This window comes from Gymnoscopelus microlampas, assembly GCF_963454915.1.
Source record: "Gymnoscopelus microlampas genome assembly, chromosome: 6".
Lineage (NCBI taxonomy): Eukaryota > Metazoa > Chordata > Actinopteri > Myctophiformes > Myctophidae > Gymnoscopelus > Gymnoscopelus microlampas.
In genome coordinates, this window is record NC_139943.1 from 10370343 (window position 1) to 10391057 (window position 20715).

The 20715-nt window shown below is 40.3% G+C and overlaps 1 protein-coding gene across 1 annotated transcript in view; it reads right to left on the bottom strand.

The window, feature by feature from the left end:
- Window positions 1-857: 857 nt before the first annotated feature.
- tdrd12 (tudor domain containing 12) overlaps window positions 858-20715 on the bottom strand; it is a gene marked incomplete at both ends in the record, with an annotated part of 35574 nt that continues 15716 nt past the window's right edge. The window contains 13 exons of the mRNA XM_084059428.1: window positions 858-928; window positions 1420-1483; window positions 1672-1825; window positions 2754-2867; window positions 4219-4695; window positions 11751-11905; window positions 13207-13299; window positions 13737-13944; window positions 16946-17127; window positions 18107-18188; window positions 18614-18825; window positions 19336-19475; window positions 19757-19874. Of these exons, the coding sequence (XP_083915554.1) occupies window positions 858-928; window positions 1420-1483; window positions 1672-1825; window positions 2754-2867; window positions 4219-4695; window positions 11751-11905; window positions 13207-13299; window positions 13737-13944; window positions 16946-17127; window positions 18107-18188; window positions 18614-18825; window positions 19336-19475; window positions 19757-19874 (2070 nt within the window). The remainder of the gene's footprint in view (window positions 929-1419; window positions 1484-1671; window positions 1826-2753; window positions 2868-4218; window positions 4696-11750; window positions 11906-13206; window positions 13300-13736; window positions 13945-16945; window positions 17128-18106; window positions 18189-18613; window positions 18826-19335; window positions 19476-19756; window positions 19875-20715) is intronic.

The window sequence follows — 20715 nt, forward strand, 5'->3', positions numbered from 1 at the left end:
AACGTATAATATTTTAATAAACCTCTGGCACCCGATGTGTTAAAAGGGACATAATTAACAGGGACTATACTGTAAACGACAGTTGATCCAAAAATGGCAGCACTGACAACCGGTAAGGCATCGTTGTTGCAGCCAAAAACCCATGCCCAAAACTATCTTCAGTAAATGGGAAAAGAAACCTGCGTTTCAATGACCATGTTAGCTTATGTTGTATGTAGATTAGGCCTGTCCCCGACTAAGGATTTGTTTAGTCGAATCTAATTGGCGACTAATTGCCAATAGTCGACTGGCAGTCGACTAATGCAAAAAAAGAAGAAAAAAAGGGCCAAAATACATTTTATTTCAAAGGGCCAAGTCTACACAGTTTGTTTTGTGTCTCCAGCAGAGTTTCTAGTGTCTCTATCTCTCTCTGGAAGAGGTTGCACATGAACTCTGCAGCCGCACTGAGGCGCTCCAACACAAACAAGAGGAATAAGAAGAATAAAGTGGAAGTTACGTGTTTTTTTTTTTCCTCGACTAGATTCGACTAAGAGACACGCAATCGACCCGGACCCCCCGCGACTAATTAGTCGACTATTCGAGGTCAGGCCTAATGTAGATATCTTAGTGTTTTGCCTATCCTTGACATGTTCTTCTTTACCGTGAGATATTTTTGTTCTCCCTGCCACTAATAAAAGTATTCAATCAATCAATCAATAGGTTATGAAAAAGAAAAAAATCAAACTTTGTCGCAGCACAATTCTAAGTGGGTGAAACATTGAAAGATGGAGAAACACCTTTCTGCCTGACAGCGATGATACATAGAGCCATATACACCCTCACTGTTCCTCTGTAACACACAAGGAGTCTCCAGGGCTTCAGTCGAGCTCACTGTCACTGGATGAATCCACACCATCATCATCTTCCATGGTCTCTACAAACCGCCCACCTGTCGAACAACAAGGAGAAAAGAAAAATATTTTAGTGAAAGTTCATAATTAGGAAAATGCGCCATTGTGGAAAATGTAAATCCGCCGACACTACTCATAGCTGAAGATGTAATTCATGTCAACGTCATTACATGAAGTTGTTTCCCCCATTTATTATACTATTTGTAACATTTGAAAATGAAGACAGAGAGAGACTGTATCCATTCAATGGATACATTATCTCACTAAACACTGAAGAAGGTGCAAGTCAAAGTGTATTTGATTGTATCTAGCTCACTGAATTAAAGGCCTATCTACGTATCGCCAGTGCCTGGACCTGGACTTTTTAATATATAGGCCACTTCAACAGTTAAACACAGTTATGACAAACAAATTGCCAAATTACCTTAACAGTTCAGTTACATTCATTTGACAACATCTCTCTTCTACAACTGGAAAACACAGATTTCACATTTCACGTTTATATTCAGATATGAACCTATTAACCTACATTTCGGTGTATTCTCTTCCTCCATGTCCTCATAGTAGTCAAGGTCATACCGAACACAATTATTCTGTAAAAGAAAGAAACATTACTATACTATGGTTCAATTACTAAGATGATGCAAATAGCTGACCAACAAGCTCACAACGCGTCTCGTTTCGCGACACGTTGTGACCTTGTAGATCGGCTATTTTCGGCGCATGACGCCGCCGCCGCACAACAAAGTGTAAAACGCGCGTAGAAATGGCAGTATTGCACCTTGTGTTTGACGAGCTTGTCCCAGGATCCCTTCTGCTGCTTCACCAATGTGAGGACTGGCTCGTTGCACTTGACGGCCCAGGAGCACTGGTCTGCAATGATGCTGTCCTGAAGCTCCAAGTCAGCCCTGTAGGGCCTGTTATCCACACTGCCACTGAAGAGAAACGGCACAGACATTAAAGGGATAGTTCACCCCCAAAAATTACTTTTTAGTCACCCCATGGAGACTTGAATTCATGGATATTTTTTTGCTTTTGTCGCATTCCTAAGACCATAATTTGATGTCTGGTAGAGTCATGGCAGAGACACAAAGAGTCTCCTTTGTATCTCCTACCGGAACCGCTGTCTACCGGTCCGCTGGTCATGAAATTATTGGCTTAGGAATGCGACAAAAACAAAAAAAATAGCCATTAATTCAAGTCTCCATGGGGTGACAAATCGATAGAAATTAACCCATTCAAACCGGGAAACACATCTGGGTCATTTTAAGATTTCTTTGGCTATTCAAAAATAGCAGATATATACAAAAATAGCAGATATACAAGCTCATAGCACCGAGTGCCGCGCTATGAGCTTGTAGATCTGCTATTTCAGAAAAATCTTGAACATTTGTGCAAATCTTTGAATATATACTGTATATTTTTAAAGCGAACATTTGTAACTCAAATCTTTGTTTCTGGGGGTCCCCTGGAACAAAACATTGAGATGAGGGTCCGCGGCCAAACACATATCTAAAAATGTTTTCTAAATCAGTATATGACAGTATATGTTGCTATATCAGTGGTGCTCAAACCTTTTCATATCAGGGACCCCCAGAAGCAAAGATTTGAGTCAAAAATGTTTCCTTCCTAAATATATATATATATTCAAATATCTGCACAAGATTTTTCAAAAATATCAGATCTACAAGTTCAGTTGAAATATGAAGATACAAGGTTTCTGCCCGACAACAATGATACTGTATGAAACGCAAAACGCTATGCTGGCATTTTCACCCAACAGCCGTTATGATTTTAGTCACTATGCCATAAAGGTCACGAATGTAAACCAATGAGCCATCACATCCGCATCCCACAACAGACCTGTACACCACACGGTTGGAGTAGAATTCACATTTCTGTGACACTGGATTGGAGAGCTTAACATTCACAATCACCGACTCTTTCCTCTGATGCCACTTTATCTGAGGGTGGAAGCTGGAACGGACAAATCACACAGGAACAAAACTCAGCAACAAGGAGAAACATTGTGTATGGTTGACCTGAATCACTTAGCGAATCTCAGAGTGCTGTTGCTCAGCTAAATCAAAGAATGTTTCTTTCCCAGCGGTGTTCCTGGTGCGTGCTTCCAGGTTTTTGTTTTACTAATTTGTACCTTTCTGTCGAGGCAGCATCGTTTGGTTTACCGCCACTGATGAGCTGCTGACAACCATTCATTTGATTCTCACTGATGGGGAGACCTGAAATGGACATGGATAGAAATTATAACAATACTTCATAATTGGCCCGCTTACACGGCACGCATACACTCACACTGAACTCTACAAGAAGGCCTTCGAGGACATAGACACCTTCAACAAAAACACATGAACCATTCTAATTTCCAAAAGGCAGCTGTGGGTTGATAATGGATCTAAAACACACGGTTTTGAGGGGTGCAACAGTAAATCAAACTAATCTATAATTAAAAAACAAAACGATTTTAATTACAATAGCAAAAATAGCAGATCTACTGTAGCAGCTCGTAGATCTTGTGAACTAAACGTTGTACTACTACTACTAAGTATAAAATAGGACTTATTTAATTACTTAATAAATCAGACTAATACATTTAGTTGATGATAAATTAATTGGAATGTTATCATGTTGATACCGTTATATAATTGACATTTAAAACAAAAAAACGTTTCTAGATGAATTGAACAGTAATCGATAGAATAATCACTAAGAAAATAATTGATAGTTGCAACCCTAGTATGGATGGTAATCTATAGGACTACAAACATTAAACCATGCTTTTATTTGATGAATTTGTGTGGATACATCATGTTGCAACTTGGACCGACTCTAATGAAGGTTAGATGATTTTTGCATTTTCATTTACCATTTTCAGAAGGGATGAGCTCTGCAGACAGACCGTTTTGGACGGCGAATCCTTGGTTTCCCTTACTGTATATAAAAACAATTATGCATACATTGTTTTATTGATGGATTACCCACGTACAATAATGCAATAGCAAAGGTTACTGACCAGAAAAATTACATTTGAGGGCAATTCTTTCTAAATAAGCCATGTCCCATTATTACCAAAAGCATAGCTAGAATAACAGCCACAAAGATTAATAAGAAAAACAAAACAAGGCTCACGGGGCACAGTATGCATTTACAGTATGTACCAAGGCCTTTTTTTTCTTTTTTTAAAGATTTTTCAAAACAAAGTCGACACGCTCACAATGCGTCACGATGCGCTGTGAGATTGTAGATTGGCCATTTGTAGCCAAAGTATAAAATAGGGCTTAAGTGGTTAAAAAAAAACAACGACACCAACCTCATCCTTAGAGCTGTATTCCTGAGATTGGCTAAAACGTCATTCCACGGTTTGGTCAGAGGCCGTCTGTCCGAGTGCTTGGTTTGATCAGCAGATGCAGGCTGAAGTGGGGCATGGGGGTGGTGGACTGGTTCAGCAGGCTGAAGTGGGGCATGGGGGTGGTGGACTGATTCAGCAGGCTGTAGTGGGGCATTGGGTGGGACTGGTTCAACCAAAGGACGAATGGCTCCCTGTGGTTGAATTTCAGGAGGCTGAGGAGAAGCAACAGGCTCCTTTTCTCGCTGTTGGACTTGAACAGAGTCTGTGGCGGCAGCAGCAGCAGCTTGCGGACAGGTCTGTGGACAGACCGACTGGACGGGGATCTTTGGACCACAGGCATTTTTCTTGCTCACACTTTCAGCTCTACTGATGACTGCGGCCAGTGCTGCGTCCGCCGTCGGCATGTTGTTCTCCATGGCCATCGCAGTGACCTCCATCCTACAACACAGAAATCACCGTTTAACATAAGCCTGTTTTCACACCCGAGTCACAAGTGCATCGTAAATGATTTATTCAACTTAATAAGGCATTGTCCCCATTTTAGACCAGGTAGATGCAAAAAAAAAGCATTATAACGGCGATTTTCAACCAATTTCCACTTCACCATTACATGCACACATGTAACACATGAAAGGAAGTGTCCTATACGCAGGCATACAAACAAAGTCAAGTCAATATTCATTTTGTTTGAAGCACACCACACATTTATTCTGCAACAAGAACGTACCAGTTAAACGAGTAGTCTCTCTCATGGCTCCTTGTAGCCCAGTTTCCTTTGAATTCCTCAGTCCATATTTGTCTGTTTGTCTGTCTGCTACCTGGTAGGAACAGTGTGCTCCCTTCACTCTGTGCCCACACTAATTGTCGCACCTGTGTGTCTGTGCTTCCTGTATGCCCACCACCAAGTGTCAAGACATGGTACTACAAACTAACCAAAACATGCCAACACCAAAATACTCAACACCATAGGCCTGTCCCCGACTAAGGATTTGTTTAGTCGAATCTAATTGGCGACTAATTGCCAATAGTCGACTGGCAGTCGACTAATGCAAAAAAAAAAGGAAATACAAAGGGCCAAAATACATTTTATTTCAAAGGGCCAAGTCTACACAATTTGTTTTGTGTCTCCAGCAGAGTTTCTAGAGTCTCTATATCTCTCTGGAAGAGGTTGCACATGAACTCTGCAGTCGCACTGAGGCGCTCCAACACAAACAATACCAATACAAAGACGAGGAATAAGAAGAATAAAGTGGCAGTTACGTGTGTGTGTTTTTTTTTTTCTCGACTAGATTCGACTAAGAGACACGCAGTCGACTTGGACCCCCCGCGACTAATTATTCGACTAGTCGAGGTCAGGCCTACGAACACCAAAACATCAAACTAACCAAAACAACATGCCAAAACCAAACTAACCAAAACATAACACCAAACTAACCAAAACAACATGCTAACACCAAACATCAACATCGGGGCGCTGCTCCGCAGCCTGTGAATGATCCAAGCACCACCAAAGAAGAGTACACCCAGAAATCACGTGATCACAACAAAAAAAAAGATTGCCTTCTTCCATGTTAATGGATTCACAAAAGTAAATTCTCTTGGATTTCTGTTGTTTTCCAAGTGTTTTCCAAGTGTGTACAACATGATGAGTCATCATGTTGTAATTTGCAATGTTAAACCCACAATCAATCCTCCATTTCAAGGCAACACAGAAAGGGGGGAACTTTTTTCTTATTTCCACACAACTTCTTTATGCTATATTAATGACATAGTTAAATATTGAAAATGGGTGGATTTCCCCTTTAAGCATGTTAAAATAACATGAGAAATATCCCTAGCTACAGCAGGTTCATAACAAAATGATAGGCAGTATTAGGCCTATGGACGAATATGACATCAAGGCATTTAATAGCTACTTAAGTAATAAGTTGCTATAAATTCCCGCCCGTCCCACACAAGCAGTACTTCTGTCCCTCAAATGAACAGTTTGGATCTGGTCGCCATATCTGGCAACCCGGGAGGCAGTTCGTCCCATGGCTCGCGGGGTCATCCCACCGCTGGGCAGCCGTAACCATGGCAACAGTGTTTCAGACAAAAACGCTAATAAACAGCTGAGATTTGGTGATATCGGAAAAACGGGCTCAGCAGTTCCGTGGGCATGGTAATGGTCAATGGCTGTGTGCAAATTCAGATCAATTGCTCCAGCCACTGAGGAGAACCGGGCAGAACCAATTTTGGCCTCACCACTACACACACACACCACTACAGAGGTTTGTAGAATTATAGTAGGATAATCAATTAATCTGCGATTACTTAAACAATCAGACTATGGCTCTTAGATATATTACCTTTTAAATTTAGTTTGAGATTGTTTTAGGCTTGTTATAACCAACTAGTAACTAACAACTTAGACTAAAGATTAATTAAATCAAAGACACGTCATTGTCTTTTTTAATTGTAGATTTTTTTATAGGTTAGATTAAGTTATCAATGTTAAGAAATTATGCAAATCTTGTATTTATACCATCATTGTGAGTTTTTGCCAGAAAAGGCAAATGTCATATTTCTGTTTGCACCTACAATTTGTAGAATAGCAAGTAGAATGCTACCTCCGTATTTATACTGTGAATTCTTATGTCAAATGTATAGCAATCATTTATATTTAACTACACTGTTAACAGTTGATATGCTGTAAAATTTGCCTTGACAAAAAAAAAGCCATTAATGTCACTGACCGTCATGTTGTGGTTGTTAGTTTGTATCTGTTTAGACATTGGCAACACTTTAAAAACTGCCCGTTTAGATTTAGGTATCAAATAAAGCCCAAACGATAGCCAACCCTAGTCACAACACTGTCAGTGTTGACATCATAGATGATTGATCGGTTAGTGATTCGACTCAATTCTATGATGCATCTCAAAGCATCTTAATTGTTTTTCATTACTGTACACAGCTACTTTTTCATCAGTTAATAACAGCAGTCAAATACATAGAAATATTTTATTTAGAATGTGCTGTGTATAATAAATCTCCTTCAAACATAAATATTTTTACATCAAATTCAATTGTAAACCAAAATAAATATGGTCTAGGCCTAGCCTACCTATTGTGAAAATATTCAAACCTCAAAAACAAAAAGGGATACACTCGGGCTGCTAACGTTCCTTATCCAACTTAAGATGCCGGCCAGACGGTGCATTACTCATTTTAAACTTAAACTGCACATTCAAATATGTATCTGAAAACATTTGAGGTGAGAAACAAGCAATGCAGTACATAAAGGTGTGTCAGCAGTGCCCATCTCTCTCTCTCTGCCTTACTGCACGACAACAGCTGCTCTCTGAGCTGTGTGTAGATTCCAGCTCAATACTGCTAGTTGAAAACAGACAAGGCTACTTAACGCATTGTATGGAGTCAGTCATTCACACTAAGGTTGGACGATATGGCGAATATATTGGCAATTGGTTGAGTCTAATCGTCGGTTGTTTTTATTGGACGATTTTTTTGGACGATATTTGTCATTTTATTTTCCTAATTGTCTGCCTCCTCGAAAATTAAACTTCAAATATAGCCAAATTAAATGCGCAATACAAAGCGTGCGCAAAATGTTAATCAATTTGCGCCATTCTAATAATGATTGATGATGATGATAATGATTATGATGACGGCACGCTCTTGTTGTGCTCAGTCGAGAGTCCCTTTAGTTACAGGAGAGGGCGGCCCGGGCGGGTGATTTATCCCTCAGCGGCACGATGTATTATTTGTCCAAATATAAAAATTCACACCCTGTGTGAAGGAAGCGGTGCCTTTGATGAGCCCCGTATTGATGTTGTCATCAATATTTGTTTATAGCCCAGCCAATAAGAATGTCCGGGTGTCCGGACAGACACACGGACACCCGGACACACGGACAAAGTCAGATATAGAGCGGTTGGCACCGCTAAAAAGTAAGTCGATAGGAATATTTTGGCATATCGCCCAACCTTAATTCACACCAAACCTTTCGAGTAGGTGAGTCAGTAGGATAGAACAGTAGTGACAACACAGAAATGTGTGTGGGAGGAATCAATTGGCATAACGACTAAATTGGGGAGAAAAAGGGGTAAAAAAAAATATTACGTCATAAGACTACCGAAGTTCTGACGACACCCTCACTAGTCACTAACCCTGGGTCACTCATTCAATGCCACTTTCACTATGCTTGCACCTTTTGGTTCTCCCAACATCTCAATGTCACTGAAAACTAAGCTTCAGACCTCCCAAAACAAACTGATCCGACTACTTCTCAGCCTAAAGCCCATGACCCACCTAATTCCAACACACTTTGCTTGTCTGAGATGACTAACTACTTCTCCAAATGGACTTGGACTGCATTTATATATGGACAGCATTTATTTAGCGCTTTTCTCCAAAGCACTTTACAATGTACTTCACATTCACCCATTCACACACGCGCACGCACGCACGCACGCACACACACACACCGACGACGGAAACCATGCAAGGTACCAACCTGCTCATCGGGAGCAATTAGGGGTTCAGTCAGTGTCTTGCTCAAAGAAACTTCGACACCAACTCTGGGGGAGCCCGGGTTCGAACTGGGAACCTTCTGTTTCACAAGCTGCCGCTCTACCTCCTGGGCCACTGCCGCCCCAAAGTGAGTGAGACCCATAGGACCACAATGGAAACGAGTCCCCAGGACTTTATTGTCTCATCCTTTTAGCATCTATGTCTGACTGTACCTCGTAGGGCTGTCAAACGAATATTCGATATTCCAATATTATTCGAATATTGGGAAAATATGTATATTCGAATATGGAAATTAATATTCGAATAAAGAAAAATGTTTATTTGACAGGGGCAATACAAAAAACAATGTATGAGGTTATAAAAACAAACAAAAGATGTTTTATTGGATCCGAGCACTCGATACATTGTTTTTTGTACTGTTTGTGAAAAAAAAGAAAAAGAAAAATCTAAAAAAAAAAAAAAGTAGAATACATTTTTTTATAATAATAATATTCGAATTCAAATATCTGCACATTTTTAAGACCAATATAATCGAACATCATTTCTGAGGAAAGTTGACAGCCCTAGTACCTGGTGCCTTACGTTTCTGAATAATAAAGTATTCAAACAATCAAAAACAGTTCTTATATGCAGTGTTGATTTCGTCGACTAAAACAATGACGAAAAACGTTCGTCGACTATCTTTTTTCACTGACCAAAATGAAATGAAAACGAAATAAAAACTAAGCTATGACGACAAAAAACAAGACTAAACATACTCGTCAACAAATAAAAACAACACTAAAATGTTATGGAGGGACTAGTGGTGAAGAGATCCAGTAGAACTATAAGTCATTTTATGTTTGGTTGCGCTCTGGTGTTGCCCTCTGAAAATAGCAGATCTACAAGCTCACAACGCGTCGCAGCCCCAAGTGTAAAATCAGCCATTAGGACGCCATCAAGGCCCGCCAAAACACATTTTAGACGACTAAATCAACAGTAGATTTAGTCAACTATAATTGAATTAGTCAAATAATAATTTAGTCGACCAAAACTAGACAAAAACTAAAACATTACAGATGACTAAAACTAAATGCAATTTTGTTCAAAAGACTATGACTAAAACTAAATCAAAATTTTCAAAATCAACACCGTTTATATGACACCATCTAAGATTTCTCTATGGAGATTTTCAATAACTCTGACCCAGGGGGATAAGCGGCAGTGATGTCAGACTTCGGTTCTCTATAGACTGACCACATGAAGTCTGTGGCCCCCCTTTAGACGACAACGGTCTCTACAGAAAACGGCAAAATAAAATATCAGATGTGCCGTCCATTTAGACGGTACCGGGCGTTATCGGAGGTTGAAAACATAACAAAGTGAAACCACCTTCCCGAGTGGAAATCTTTGGAAACGCTCAGCCTTGCGTCTCCATCTAAACATGCAATGCGGGGGAATCCGCAAATCGTGCCAGATTTTGCGAGAGAAATAAGCAACCAGGTCTATGAAAACAAGTCCAAAAGAAGCGACTAGGCCAGGGGCTAGGCTATTTGAAAATAGCTGATTATGAAAATGTGAAAAAATTTGGAATATCTTTTTAAACATTTTAACAACCCAAATGTTGTATGGGTCCCTGGCATAAAATGTTTTCATATGGGGGTGTACTCTGCAGACAGATTAGGCCCACATATTAATCTGGGGGTCCTTGACAAGAAAATGGTTGAGGACCACTGGTTTAAACAACATTAGAAAACAAGCCCAAGTAAACAACTACACTTTAGAAACAAGCCCCAAAAACCGCAAACCCGCAACTACCAATATTTACAAGCAACTTTACAGAAAAACAAGCCCCAAACTCGCTTATAATAAGCGGACCTGGCAACCCTGCGCAGAACCACGCCGCATTGGTGAAGGAAGTGGAATTGAAGTGGTTAACCCATTAAGACCTGGAACTGTGTCATTTTTAGATTTGAGCTAAAAAAAGCATTATTTTACACTTTGGGCTATTCAAAAATAGCAGATATACAAGCTCATAGCGCGGCACCGAGTGCCGCGCTACGAGCTTGTAGATCTGCTATTTCGTGAAAATGTGTGCAAATCTTTGAATATCTATATTTTTAAAGCGAACATTTTTAACTCAAATCTTTGCTTCTGGGGGGTCCCTGGAACTAAATATTTTGATGGGGGTCCGCGGCCAAATACATACAATTTTGGGGGTCCTTGACATGAAAAAGATTGAGCACCACTGATATAGAAACATACGTTTTTCAGAAAACTGTTGAGATTCAGGAGACATGTAGAATCGGCTTCAGGTCTCAATGGGTTAATTCACATGCGTGACTGATCCACGTGAAGCCACAGTGCATTTGCATTTTGAGCACCGAAAATTCCCACTACCAGTACTGATAGACTGGCCGTCTCAATCACATGACTTGAAACGTTGTATAATACATATCGTATGACACATATCGTTGTTGTCGGGCAGAAAACCTTGTATCTTCATACTTCAACTTTGTTCTTGGTAAATTGATACCCTACTTCGCTATGAGCTTGTAGATCTGCATATTTTTTTAAATCGTGAAGATTTGTGCAAATCTTGGAATATATATTTTTTAAACAAACATCTGTAAAATATTTAGTTCAAGGGACCCACAGAAGCAAAGATTTGAGTTAGAAATGTCTGCTTAAAAAAAAAAATCTAATATTTGCCAACATTTTCATGATTTAAAAAAAAATAGCAGATCTACAAGCTCATATCGCGGCACTCGGTGCTGCGCTATGAGCTTGTAGATCTGCTATTTTTTAATAGCCAAAGAAATCTGAAATGACAGAGATTCGTTCCGGGATTGAATGGGCTAACACAAGCTTGTGACTAAATGACTATATTGGATTCACTGGAACACAGGTTATTTCCTGATGCAAGGTTTTTTTCCCCACCGACAGCAACGATATCACAGTGTCATTTCTATGGGTGTTCTCACCCAGTGATGTGAGGGTGCTCTCCAGTGTCTTTGTGCTCCCTCAGCAAGTGCAGATGCTCAGGGTTGTTGGCAGCCATTCCGGTGCTCAGGATCTCAGCGTGGACGTTGTACTCGTTGATCAGTGTCTTCATGCCGGGCATGCGGGTCATTCGCACCTGCGGATGGTAGGTTGGACAATACTCAGTCATTCAGGTAGAAAAGAGGTCCAACGATGCATTCACATTTTTTTCTAAGCAGGGCAGTACAATGGCCGCTAAACATTAATCCAACTACGACTTTGGATAGATAAATAGCTTTGTCATTCAATACATAAAATGCATAAATGCAAAAATACTAAAAACACCACTAATACAATCACAGTCAGTTCATAGTGAGACATATTATTATATATATAGAAACATATTGCACAGCAAGGAGTCCTCAGCAGCATATCGGAGAAAGGATAGAAGATATTGCGCTTAAGGGGATATTGCACTTATTTAGTTTACCAGTGTTGATTTCGTAGACTAAAACTATGACCAAAAATGTTCGCCGACTACCTTTTTCTCACTGGCGAAAACTAAATAAAGACTAAATAAAAACTAAGCTATGATGACTAAAACTATGACTAAGTATATTGACAATTTCGTCAACAAATAAAAACTGACTAAACTGTTAGTGAGGGACTAGTGGAGAAGAGATCCAGTAGAACTAAAAGACGAGTAATTTTATGTTTGGTTGCGCTCAGGTGTTGCGCTCTGAAGCTAGCTGCGACACGTTGTGAGCTTGTAGATCTGCTATTTTCAGCATGCAAACAAGTTTAAAATCAGCCATTACGAAGCCGTTAAGACCCGCCAAAATACATTTGAGTCGACTAAATCAACTGTACATTTAGTTGACTATTCTTATATTTAGTCGACTAACACTAGACAAAAACTAAAAAGATTTCAGATGACTAAAACTAAATGGAATTGTATTCAAAAGACTGACTAAAACTAAATAAATTGCTGTCAAAATCAACACTGGAGTTCACAAGTCTGATGGCTTAGGGAAAGAAACTCTTACAAAATATGGCTGTTCTGGCGGGAGGGTTCCTTTGTTTTTTGCTTAAGTTTTTTTTTTTTTTTTTTTTTTTTTTTCATGTTACCTGTCTGTTTTGTGTTTATGTCTGTTTGTTTTTGTTTAAAAAAAAAAAAAGGAAGCTAAAATGTACATCTATAACTTAAAAATAAATAAAATAATAAAAATATTTGAAACACAAAATATGGCTGTTCTGCATCGGATGCTGCGAAAACCTTTTGCCAGAGGGCAGCCGAGTGAACAGTCCATGATATGGGTTGCACGTGCATGCATGCCAAAGCAGGAAATCCAGGCGCTAGTCACCACCCCCAATGTATGTAGCATCAGCGCTTAGTTGGGCGTCATCGTCATTTTTACGCTCATGGTTTGGTGCCTGCTTTACAAGATGAACACCTACCATGGGATCAACGAAGATGGTGTTTCCTAGGCTGAGAACGACTTTGGCTTGGTGCTGCAGGCCTCTGATCTTCTGGCCAATGGCTCTGGCAGCCTGCAGGGGGCAAAACGGAGTCGTTACATTGATGAATATTATTCACGACACGTATATACATTTACCACAATTCACATGATTTATACTTGGATGTTCATCATGTCGTGCATATCTAGCAGATCTACAAGCTTGCATTATGTCTACATTTATCCTGGATGAGACATCTTGGATGAAAACCAGCAAGCCAGTGTTGAGGACTTAAAGGGATATTGTGTCAGCCCCCCAGACAGTTTTTAAGAAGGGGGTGTCTCTGATAAAATGAATATCAAATAACTAAATACTGAATCAAGCAACTTAAAAACTGTCCGGGGTGCTCCCAAAAGCCTGAGTAGACGATAAAATGACCCAAATTTATTTTGAAGGTGAAATATCCCTTTAAGGAGCTTGCCCACATGTAATAGAATAATTGATGATTGAATTTTTCTCAGACTCCTGACCCTAGGGTTCCAGTTGACCTCCTTGTCCACAGGTTTCACTCGGCAGACGACGATCTCCACAACCTGGGGTGGGAGGGTGTGGAACTGGGCCGGTAGATGGAGCAACTGGTAGGACTTCACCTCCTGCTCTCGGCCCTCGTCCAAAAACAATACTTTGACGCTAAAAAACAGATGGTCCATTTTGTCTGGCAGAGACGTCACTTTCACTCTGCGAGGGAAGATGAGGTTGGAAAGGCAGAGACGGTGAAGGGTTGGAAAGGAAAGGTAATGGGTGTCAACACTGAAGAGATTCATACAAATTAAAGGTAGGGCAAGTGATTTTCTTTGTTTAAAATAAGTGTTAAAGAGCTCTATATTCTGATAGTACTCATTGCTATAGAGTGTTTGTTCAGTAAAAGGAGTCTCCTCGTCTCTCCGCCTCTTTGAAACTGAAACGAAAATGCATTTTCTGTTTTATAGTTTCATTTCTAATTTTATCCAATCGGGATAGAGAACTCAATCAGGATATAGATTAAACAAGTGAAATTGGAAGTGATGACACTAAGAAATGAGCAGGCAAAATTGGAACTGGAACACTATAAAAATTAAGCTTAAAAATGGGTACTTTCTCCTGATTGGCTGAGATTTTGACACCTACCGGAAAATGTACTTTCTGTTTATTAAAGAGCTGGAGAGACGGGGAGACTCCTGTTACTGAACAAACACTCTATAGCAATTAGTGATGCGCAGGTCGGGTTTTTTCATGACCCGCCCCGGAACCCAACCCGCCTCAACCCGCCCCGCGAACCCATATATAAATCTATGGCTCAACCCGCCCCGCGACCCGCGATTTTTTTTTAATTCTGTAAAATCATGGTTAGAAAAAAAAAAGTGTATTCAAACTGTTTTATTGTTATTATTCTTATTCTTATTAGGAATAAAGACAAAAGAGCATTTGATTTTTTATTTATTTTTTGCGTGTGAGAGCGGCTGACCCGCTCACCCGCAGCCCGCATAATTTCCTCTGAAATTCTGACTCGACCCACCCGCGCCGCGGGTTGACCCGCGGGTTACGGGTCAACCCGCGCATCACTAATAGCAATGATTACTGTCACAATATAGTGCTTTAACCTTTTAACAAAATACTTTTTGTTTTAACCCAAAAATATCACTTACCCTACCTTTAAGTCAATAATACTCATATTCATTTAAACATAATATCAGTATTCCTTCTGGTACATTGTTAGCATTCAAAATCAATACAATAACACACTGAACATTTACTGCTTTGTTGAACATCCTGGGCTACTGTTTTAGCATTGCGCTAGGCTTAGCTGCACTTTAGAACACTTTCACAGGTAGTTTTGCGAGCTTACGAGATTGCTCTCTGGTAACACCATGTGAGCTTGTAGATCTGCAGTTATTTGCCGAATGGTGACCTATTTATTTTCGCCTAGTACATGGCCCAAATTGGTATTACGTCTCTCCCTCAGCCACATGAAGCTGAACTTGACTTCAACATAAGACCTGACAGCCGCAATCTAGAGGGAAATGCTTTTTTGCCAAGCCTTCATTTCAAATAATTTCAGTTAGGCTACAGCATGCATTTTGATGTTTTCTTTTTCAGTGACAATATTCACCATGGAGCACCCACGGTGAATGTGTTCTTTAAGTTCATCCTATCTTTATAGCGTGGGTTGGGAAATGAGGAAATGTAGAACATTAGTTGTCTCCATAAATCTTATTTTAAGACAATAGTAAAGTGATGGTTTAAATTGAACTGCAGTTAAACCATGTTGTGCAGCAAGTTTCACTTAAAGCGCCCTCTTGTGGCAGTAGGTGATTTCTACAGGACAGTATTTCAGTTAAGGCCACAGGTTCTGAGGACAATCAGTAGGGTTGGGTACCGAAATACGGTTCCGGTACGGAACCGATAAAGAAATTGTCGGTACCGGGTACCCAAACAAAATATGTAATTTCGGTTCTGCATATCGGTTCCTAGATGCGCTAAAAGCCGTTCAAACAAAGGCGTTAGAAGTCCTACACAAACAGCACAATCTGAGCAAAAATCACAAATCCGGTAAAACACCTATGTATGGAGAAGTATAGATCAGTAGCGTCTCTCCGTATGGAAGAGTAGACACTGCTGCTTCTCTACGGGCGCACTCAGCCCAGCCACATTCCTCCCCGCATCGCCCCCCCCCTCCCCTCACTCACCACCATCTGAACTGAAGTAGTAAGGAAAGGAATAACCTGCCCTGCAAACTTTGTAACCAAGATTTGCTGTTGTCAACTTGAAAACTAGAATCCACATGTCAGAGGGTGTAACGTTAGTTGGAAAACCAGCGCTAGTTAAGAACTCGCGCAGGGCTAAATAATTAACACCAGCTGTGAACGCTTCTGTTTGATTGTGTGTGTGTGTGTGTGTGTGTGTGTGTGTGTGTGTGTGTGTGTGAAAGTCACTTCTTCAAAAGGAAGGAATGGCAGACCTAATATTATTAATGCATTTTGGCTGTGTGTGCAATAATGCAAATGCAGACATTATAATGCCTTTTGCTAGGCTATTCAATATTTGTTTTAATTTCTTGAATATGGCAGGGTAACGTTTTTAGGCATATTGTATTTTATTACTATACAATAGTAAATCAATAATTCTACACAATAAATAAATGTTTTAAATAACTGATCTCAATATGGACCCATTATAGTTATGATAAGTTTTGCCATAATCATGTAGCTCTACAACAGAGGCACAGCCATGGCAGCAATGGTACAAAAAACTTTAAAAAAAATGTATATATATATTTTTTTAATTAATAATTTCCGGCTATTCGGTTTCGGCCAAGTGTTTCCTGTATTCGGTATTCGTTTCGACCAAGAATTTTCCATTCGGTGCATCTCTATTAAATAAACATTTGACCTCTTATTTTTTTTACCATTTTGGAACCGAAATATGGAACCGATAGGAACCGGATCCGATAAGCAGAACCGGAACCGGAACCGGACTCGTAAAAATCCTAACGATACCCATCCCTAACAATCAGGTTTAAGAGTTTGAGTGACTTGTTCTGTACAATGCAGGTTTAAACTCGTCTTTAACTCTTAACAGCAGCTAAGCTGGTGACAATGAGCAATAGCCCCAACAATTATTCAATTCAGCCAGGTATTTAATCCATTTAGAGAATGTACCTGATAATTCATTAATAATTATGTCGTGTTTTGCATCTAACCTGTGATAGACCTCCTTCTCCTCCATTCCATAGAGACCTCCGTCCACCACTTCTTTGACCACAAGTTTCTCGGTAGCATAGTAGGAGACCATCTTTGACGCCAGGCTCTCGTAACAGTCGTCCTGGTTCTTCACGATGCGCCCATAGAAAACGGAAGCCGTCTTGATGTAGAGGGGTAAAACCTTTTGGAGACACAAGCATTAAAAATAAATCCAAACATGTACTTTGGACATTTAAATCACCATCAACTTCTGTGAAAACATCTGGTAAATTAAAGTAGAAATGCCACATTATGCTCGTGTCTCTCTAGTGAACCTAGTAGACTAGAATCTAGAGCAGGGGTCTTCAACTTTTCAGGCCAAGGACCCCCTAACTGAGAGAGATGAAGCAGGGACCCCCACTATATATTACATAAAATTGTGTTGCAGGTTAAAGCTTTTCATAGATGTTGGATTCATATTAATGTGTATTTTCTGACATTTAACGACTTAAACCATCAATACTTAGTAAACTTTCACTCTGTACTTGGTGTGCTCTTTTTTCCCCTCTTTGCCGAAAATAGCCGATCTACAAGCTCACAACGCGGCGAGGCGTTGTGAGCTTGTAGATCGGCTATTTTCGGCTAAAGTTGTCCTTATAGGGATGCTAGGGTTCAAGTGGTTAATGTAAAAAACAATGATCCTATCACACAAAGATTTGGCGGACCCCCTGTAGCAACTCTGAGGACCCCCTAGGGGTCCCGGACCCCCTGTTGAAGACCCCTGATCTAGAGCAAGGGTTCCCAAACCTTTCAGGCCACGGCCCCCCATAATAATCATATTTAAACTGGGGACCCCCCACCCTGACAAGCACTTGGAATTGTAGGCATTACATTTAGTTTGACTAGGTTCCACGGATAAATATTGTGAAAACAGCCGAACTACAAGCTTGTAGATCGGTTAGTTTCACAATGTTTGCCTCTTTCTTATGTAATATTTAACAATTGCCATTAAAAAGGTATTAAAAATCATTCAATTGCATACAAAGTTTGGATTAATTCTGTGTGCACACACACAGAACCTCTTATAGACAGCTAGACCCCTTATAGACAGCTAGAACCCTAGTGCAGAGCCATGTTGTGAAAGTGTTTAGCACAAAAGAGGAACCAACTCAAGGGCTCACCGTAATGGTTCCAGAGTCTGGTAGCAGTGACTGATCAGTTGCGGAACTGAACCAGTGGCGATCTGGACAGACATGACTGTCCCTGTAAAAGGAGAATACATACATTATCTTTAGGTTCAGGATGTTAACATCTATTTGAAATATCCACACTTTCACTAGATCTGCAATGATCCGGATTTTGATCCGTACTGACAGCAGTTGGTTGTGCCATAATAATTCATCAGCTTAAGAGCTTTACTGTTTATTCATTTAACCCTGGCGCCCCTATTTTGGGCATGTCAAAGGCTTAAGTTTTCATAAATGTGCATCCCCCAAATACATCTACAAACTTGCAACGCCTAGTGCAGTAAATGTTAATTCAAATGCAAAAAGGCATTAAGCTAGTTGCTGCTCTATAAGAATGACACTCATTTAGCACAAAATGGGTAAGATGAGTAAGATTGCAAAACGTCCCAATTCTGGATATGCGTCAATGTATTCATGTTTTGTCGTTTTCTTGCGACTGACCTACAGACGCCAAAGCTCTTCAGGTAGCCGCAGAGGGGCCTGTCGGTCTTCTGCTGCTCCTTGGCCAGCACGACTCCCTCGGCAAAGGACAGAAGCTCAGGAGGCAGCAGGGCGTCCGAGCGCTTCAGGTAGCGCAGCACTCCCACCATGTGCCTGGCGTCCATCTCGGTTATGAGAAGTATTGACTTTGCAGCGGTGGTGTTCTCACCAGTCTTAAAAAAAAAAAACAATGTTGGAAAAATAAGAAGCCATCAAGATATTTTGCCAAAAGTAAGCAGATCTACAACTCGTGTGAGCTTGTAGATCGGGGGTATTAGCTAGTTTAAAGCAGTGGTTTTCAACCTTTTTCATATCAAGGTCCATCATTTATTCAGCATTTGAGCCACGGACGACCGTTTGATGAGATTTAGACTCTCAGACCCAAAACGTAGAATATTTTGTTGCTGTTGGATACAATTGTCAAAAGAACCTATTCTCTAATTGTGTAGACTTCTTGTAAATTAAGTAATGCAGATGTTTAACAATAACTTAACTCTTGAGAGTGTAAAATGAAACCACTCTCAAGAGTTAAAGATTTATAAGGGTCCATTTGGTTACCAACTCTCCATCATTTAGCTGGGGACCACCTGGAAACTCCTCAAGAACCACTGGTGGTCCCCAGGCCACTGGTTGAGAAGCGCTGGTTTAAAGTATCTAGCTGAAGCTGCTCGAGTACATCTTACTTTGTCAGCGAGGTTGCGGAAGTTTCCCGACATGCAGAAGAGGGAGCTGCCAAAACGTTTGGGGGAAGAGGGAAAGCCATAGTGGACGACACACGTTGCATCTCTGACCCACAGCGCCTTCAGGCAATCAGTGGTGGTCACTGCAGATCAAAAGAGAAGGAATAGACCACAGATCATACATGACCGTCTTACCGCGTTCGCAGTTGGATGTGCGGTTAATGGTTACTGTACAGTATTATGCAAGGTATAGATTATCTTGTTACAAGCTAAGTAACCAACAGGAATAAAGCATTTCACAGTTCTTACACAATACCAGCATTTAAAGAAACGTCTCACTTGTTAACTAAGACAGCACTGTTGAATTCCATTCACTGAGGTTTATATACTGTACAAACTATTGATGGACTATGCTCCCATTTACCCAAGATGACTTGAGTGCCTGGTCCAATTTCCTTCCTCCACTGCTGAATGACAAAGTCGAAATGCTGGGTTAGCCCCTCGTGGACCCTCAGGCAGAAAGCAGATGTCTTGCTTACAGCCTGCAGAACAAGCAGAAGGAGATAATGAATGCGATGATACCGACTTAGCGTACTACAGTAGCAGATATGGTTTATCAGGAACCGGTGCAAAAATTGCACGCGTCATATTATTGAGAGTACAAGAAAAATGCAGAATGGAAGCAATGGATTCACAGAAATGTAAATGGGCAGTTGGGCACAGTAGATAATCAGCAGTTATGTCCTTTAATTGCCAATATCTAATTGGTATATTCATGCTTGATTCTAGTCCTTCTAGTAAGCTAGCCGTAGCATTACTGCAAGTTTATGTTTTGTGTCTAAACAAAATTAGTCAGTTTCATCAGAGGACAGAGCACCGTCCTAGTTTGTTTTGTCTCAATGCTGCCTTAATATTTACATATCAGTAGCTGTAATGCTACTGAACAGATACGTAGCTGCAGGAGTAAATATTAATGTATAGAATATGCAGTATCTCCATATTGTGAATGTGTTCTATTCTATGACAGGTCTCAGAGAGTCAATCTCCCGATGAAAAAGCTTTCATCGTCTAAAAAACATCTGTTTCAGGGAGTAACAAAAGAATATTCTTTATATTAATTTTAGAGTAGACAGAGTAAAAGTGTTACCAGTCAAGCCCATACACTTCCTCGCATGACGAACCACAAAGATAGACTGAAGATAGACTGAACAATTTGGGAAATCGTCACTTATTCCCAAAATATGCATACCAGGTTGTTTAGTTCTGTACACCTTTTACTTGTAGAATAATTAACCATTTGATTCAGAATGAGCACCAAAACGCTGGTACATATGGTTGTTGTAAGAATTGAATGAGCTAAGATCCTTTTTTCCCCTTCTTTCT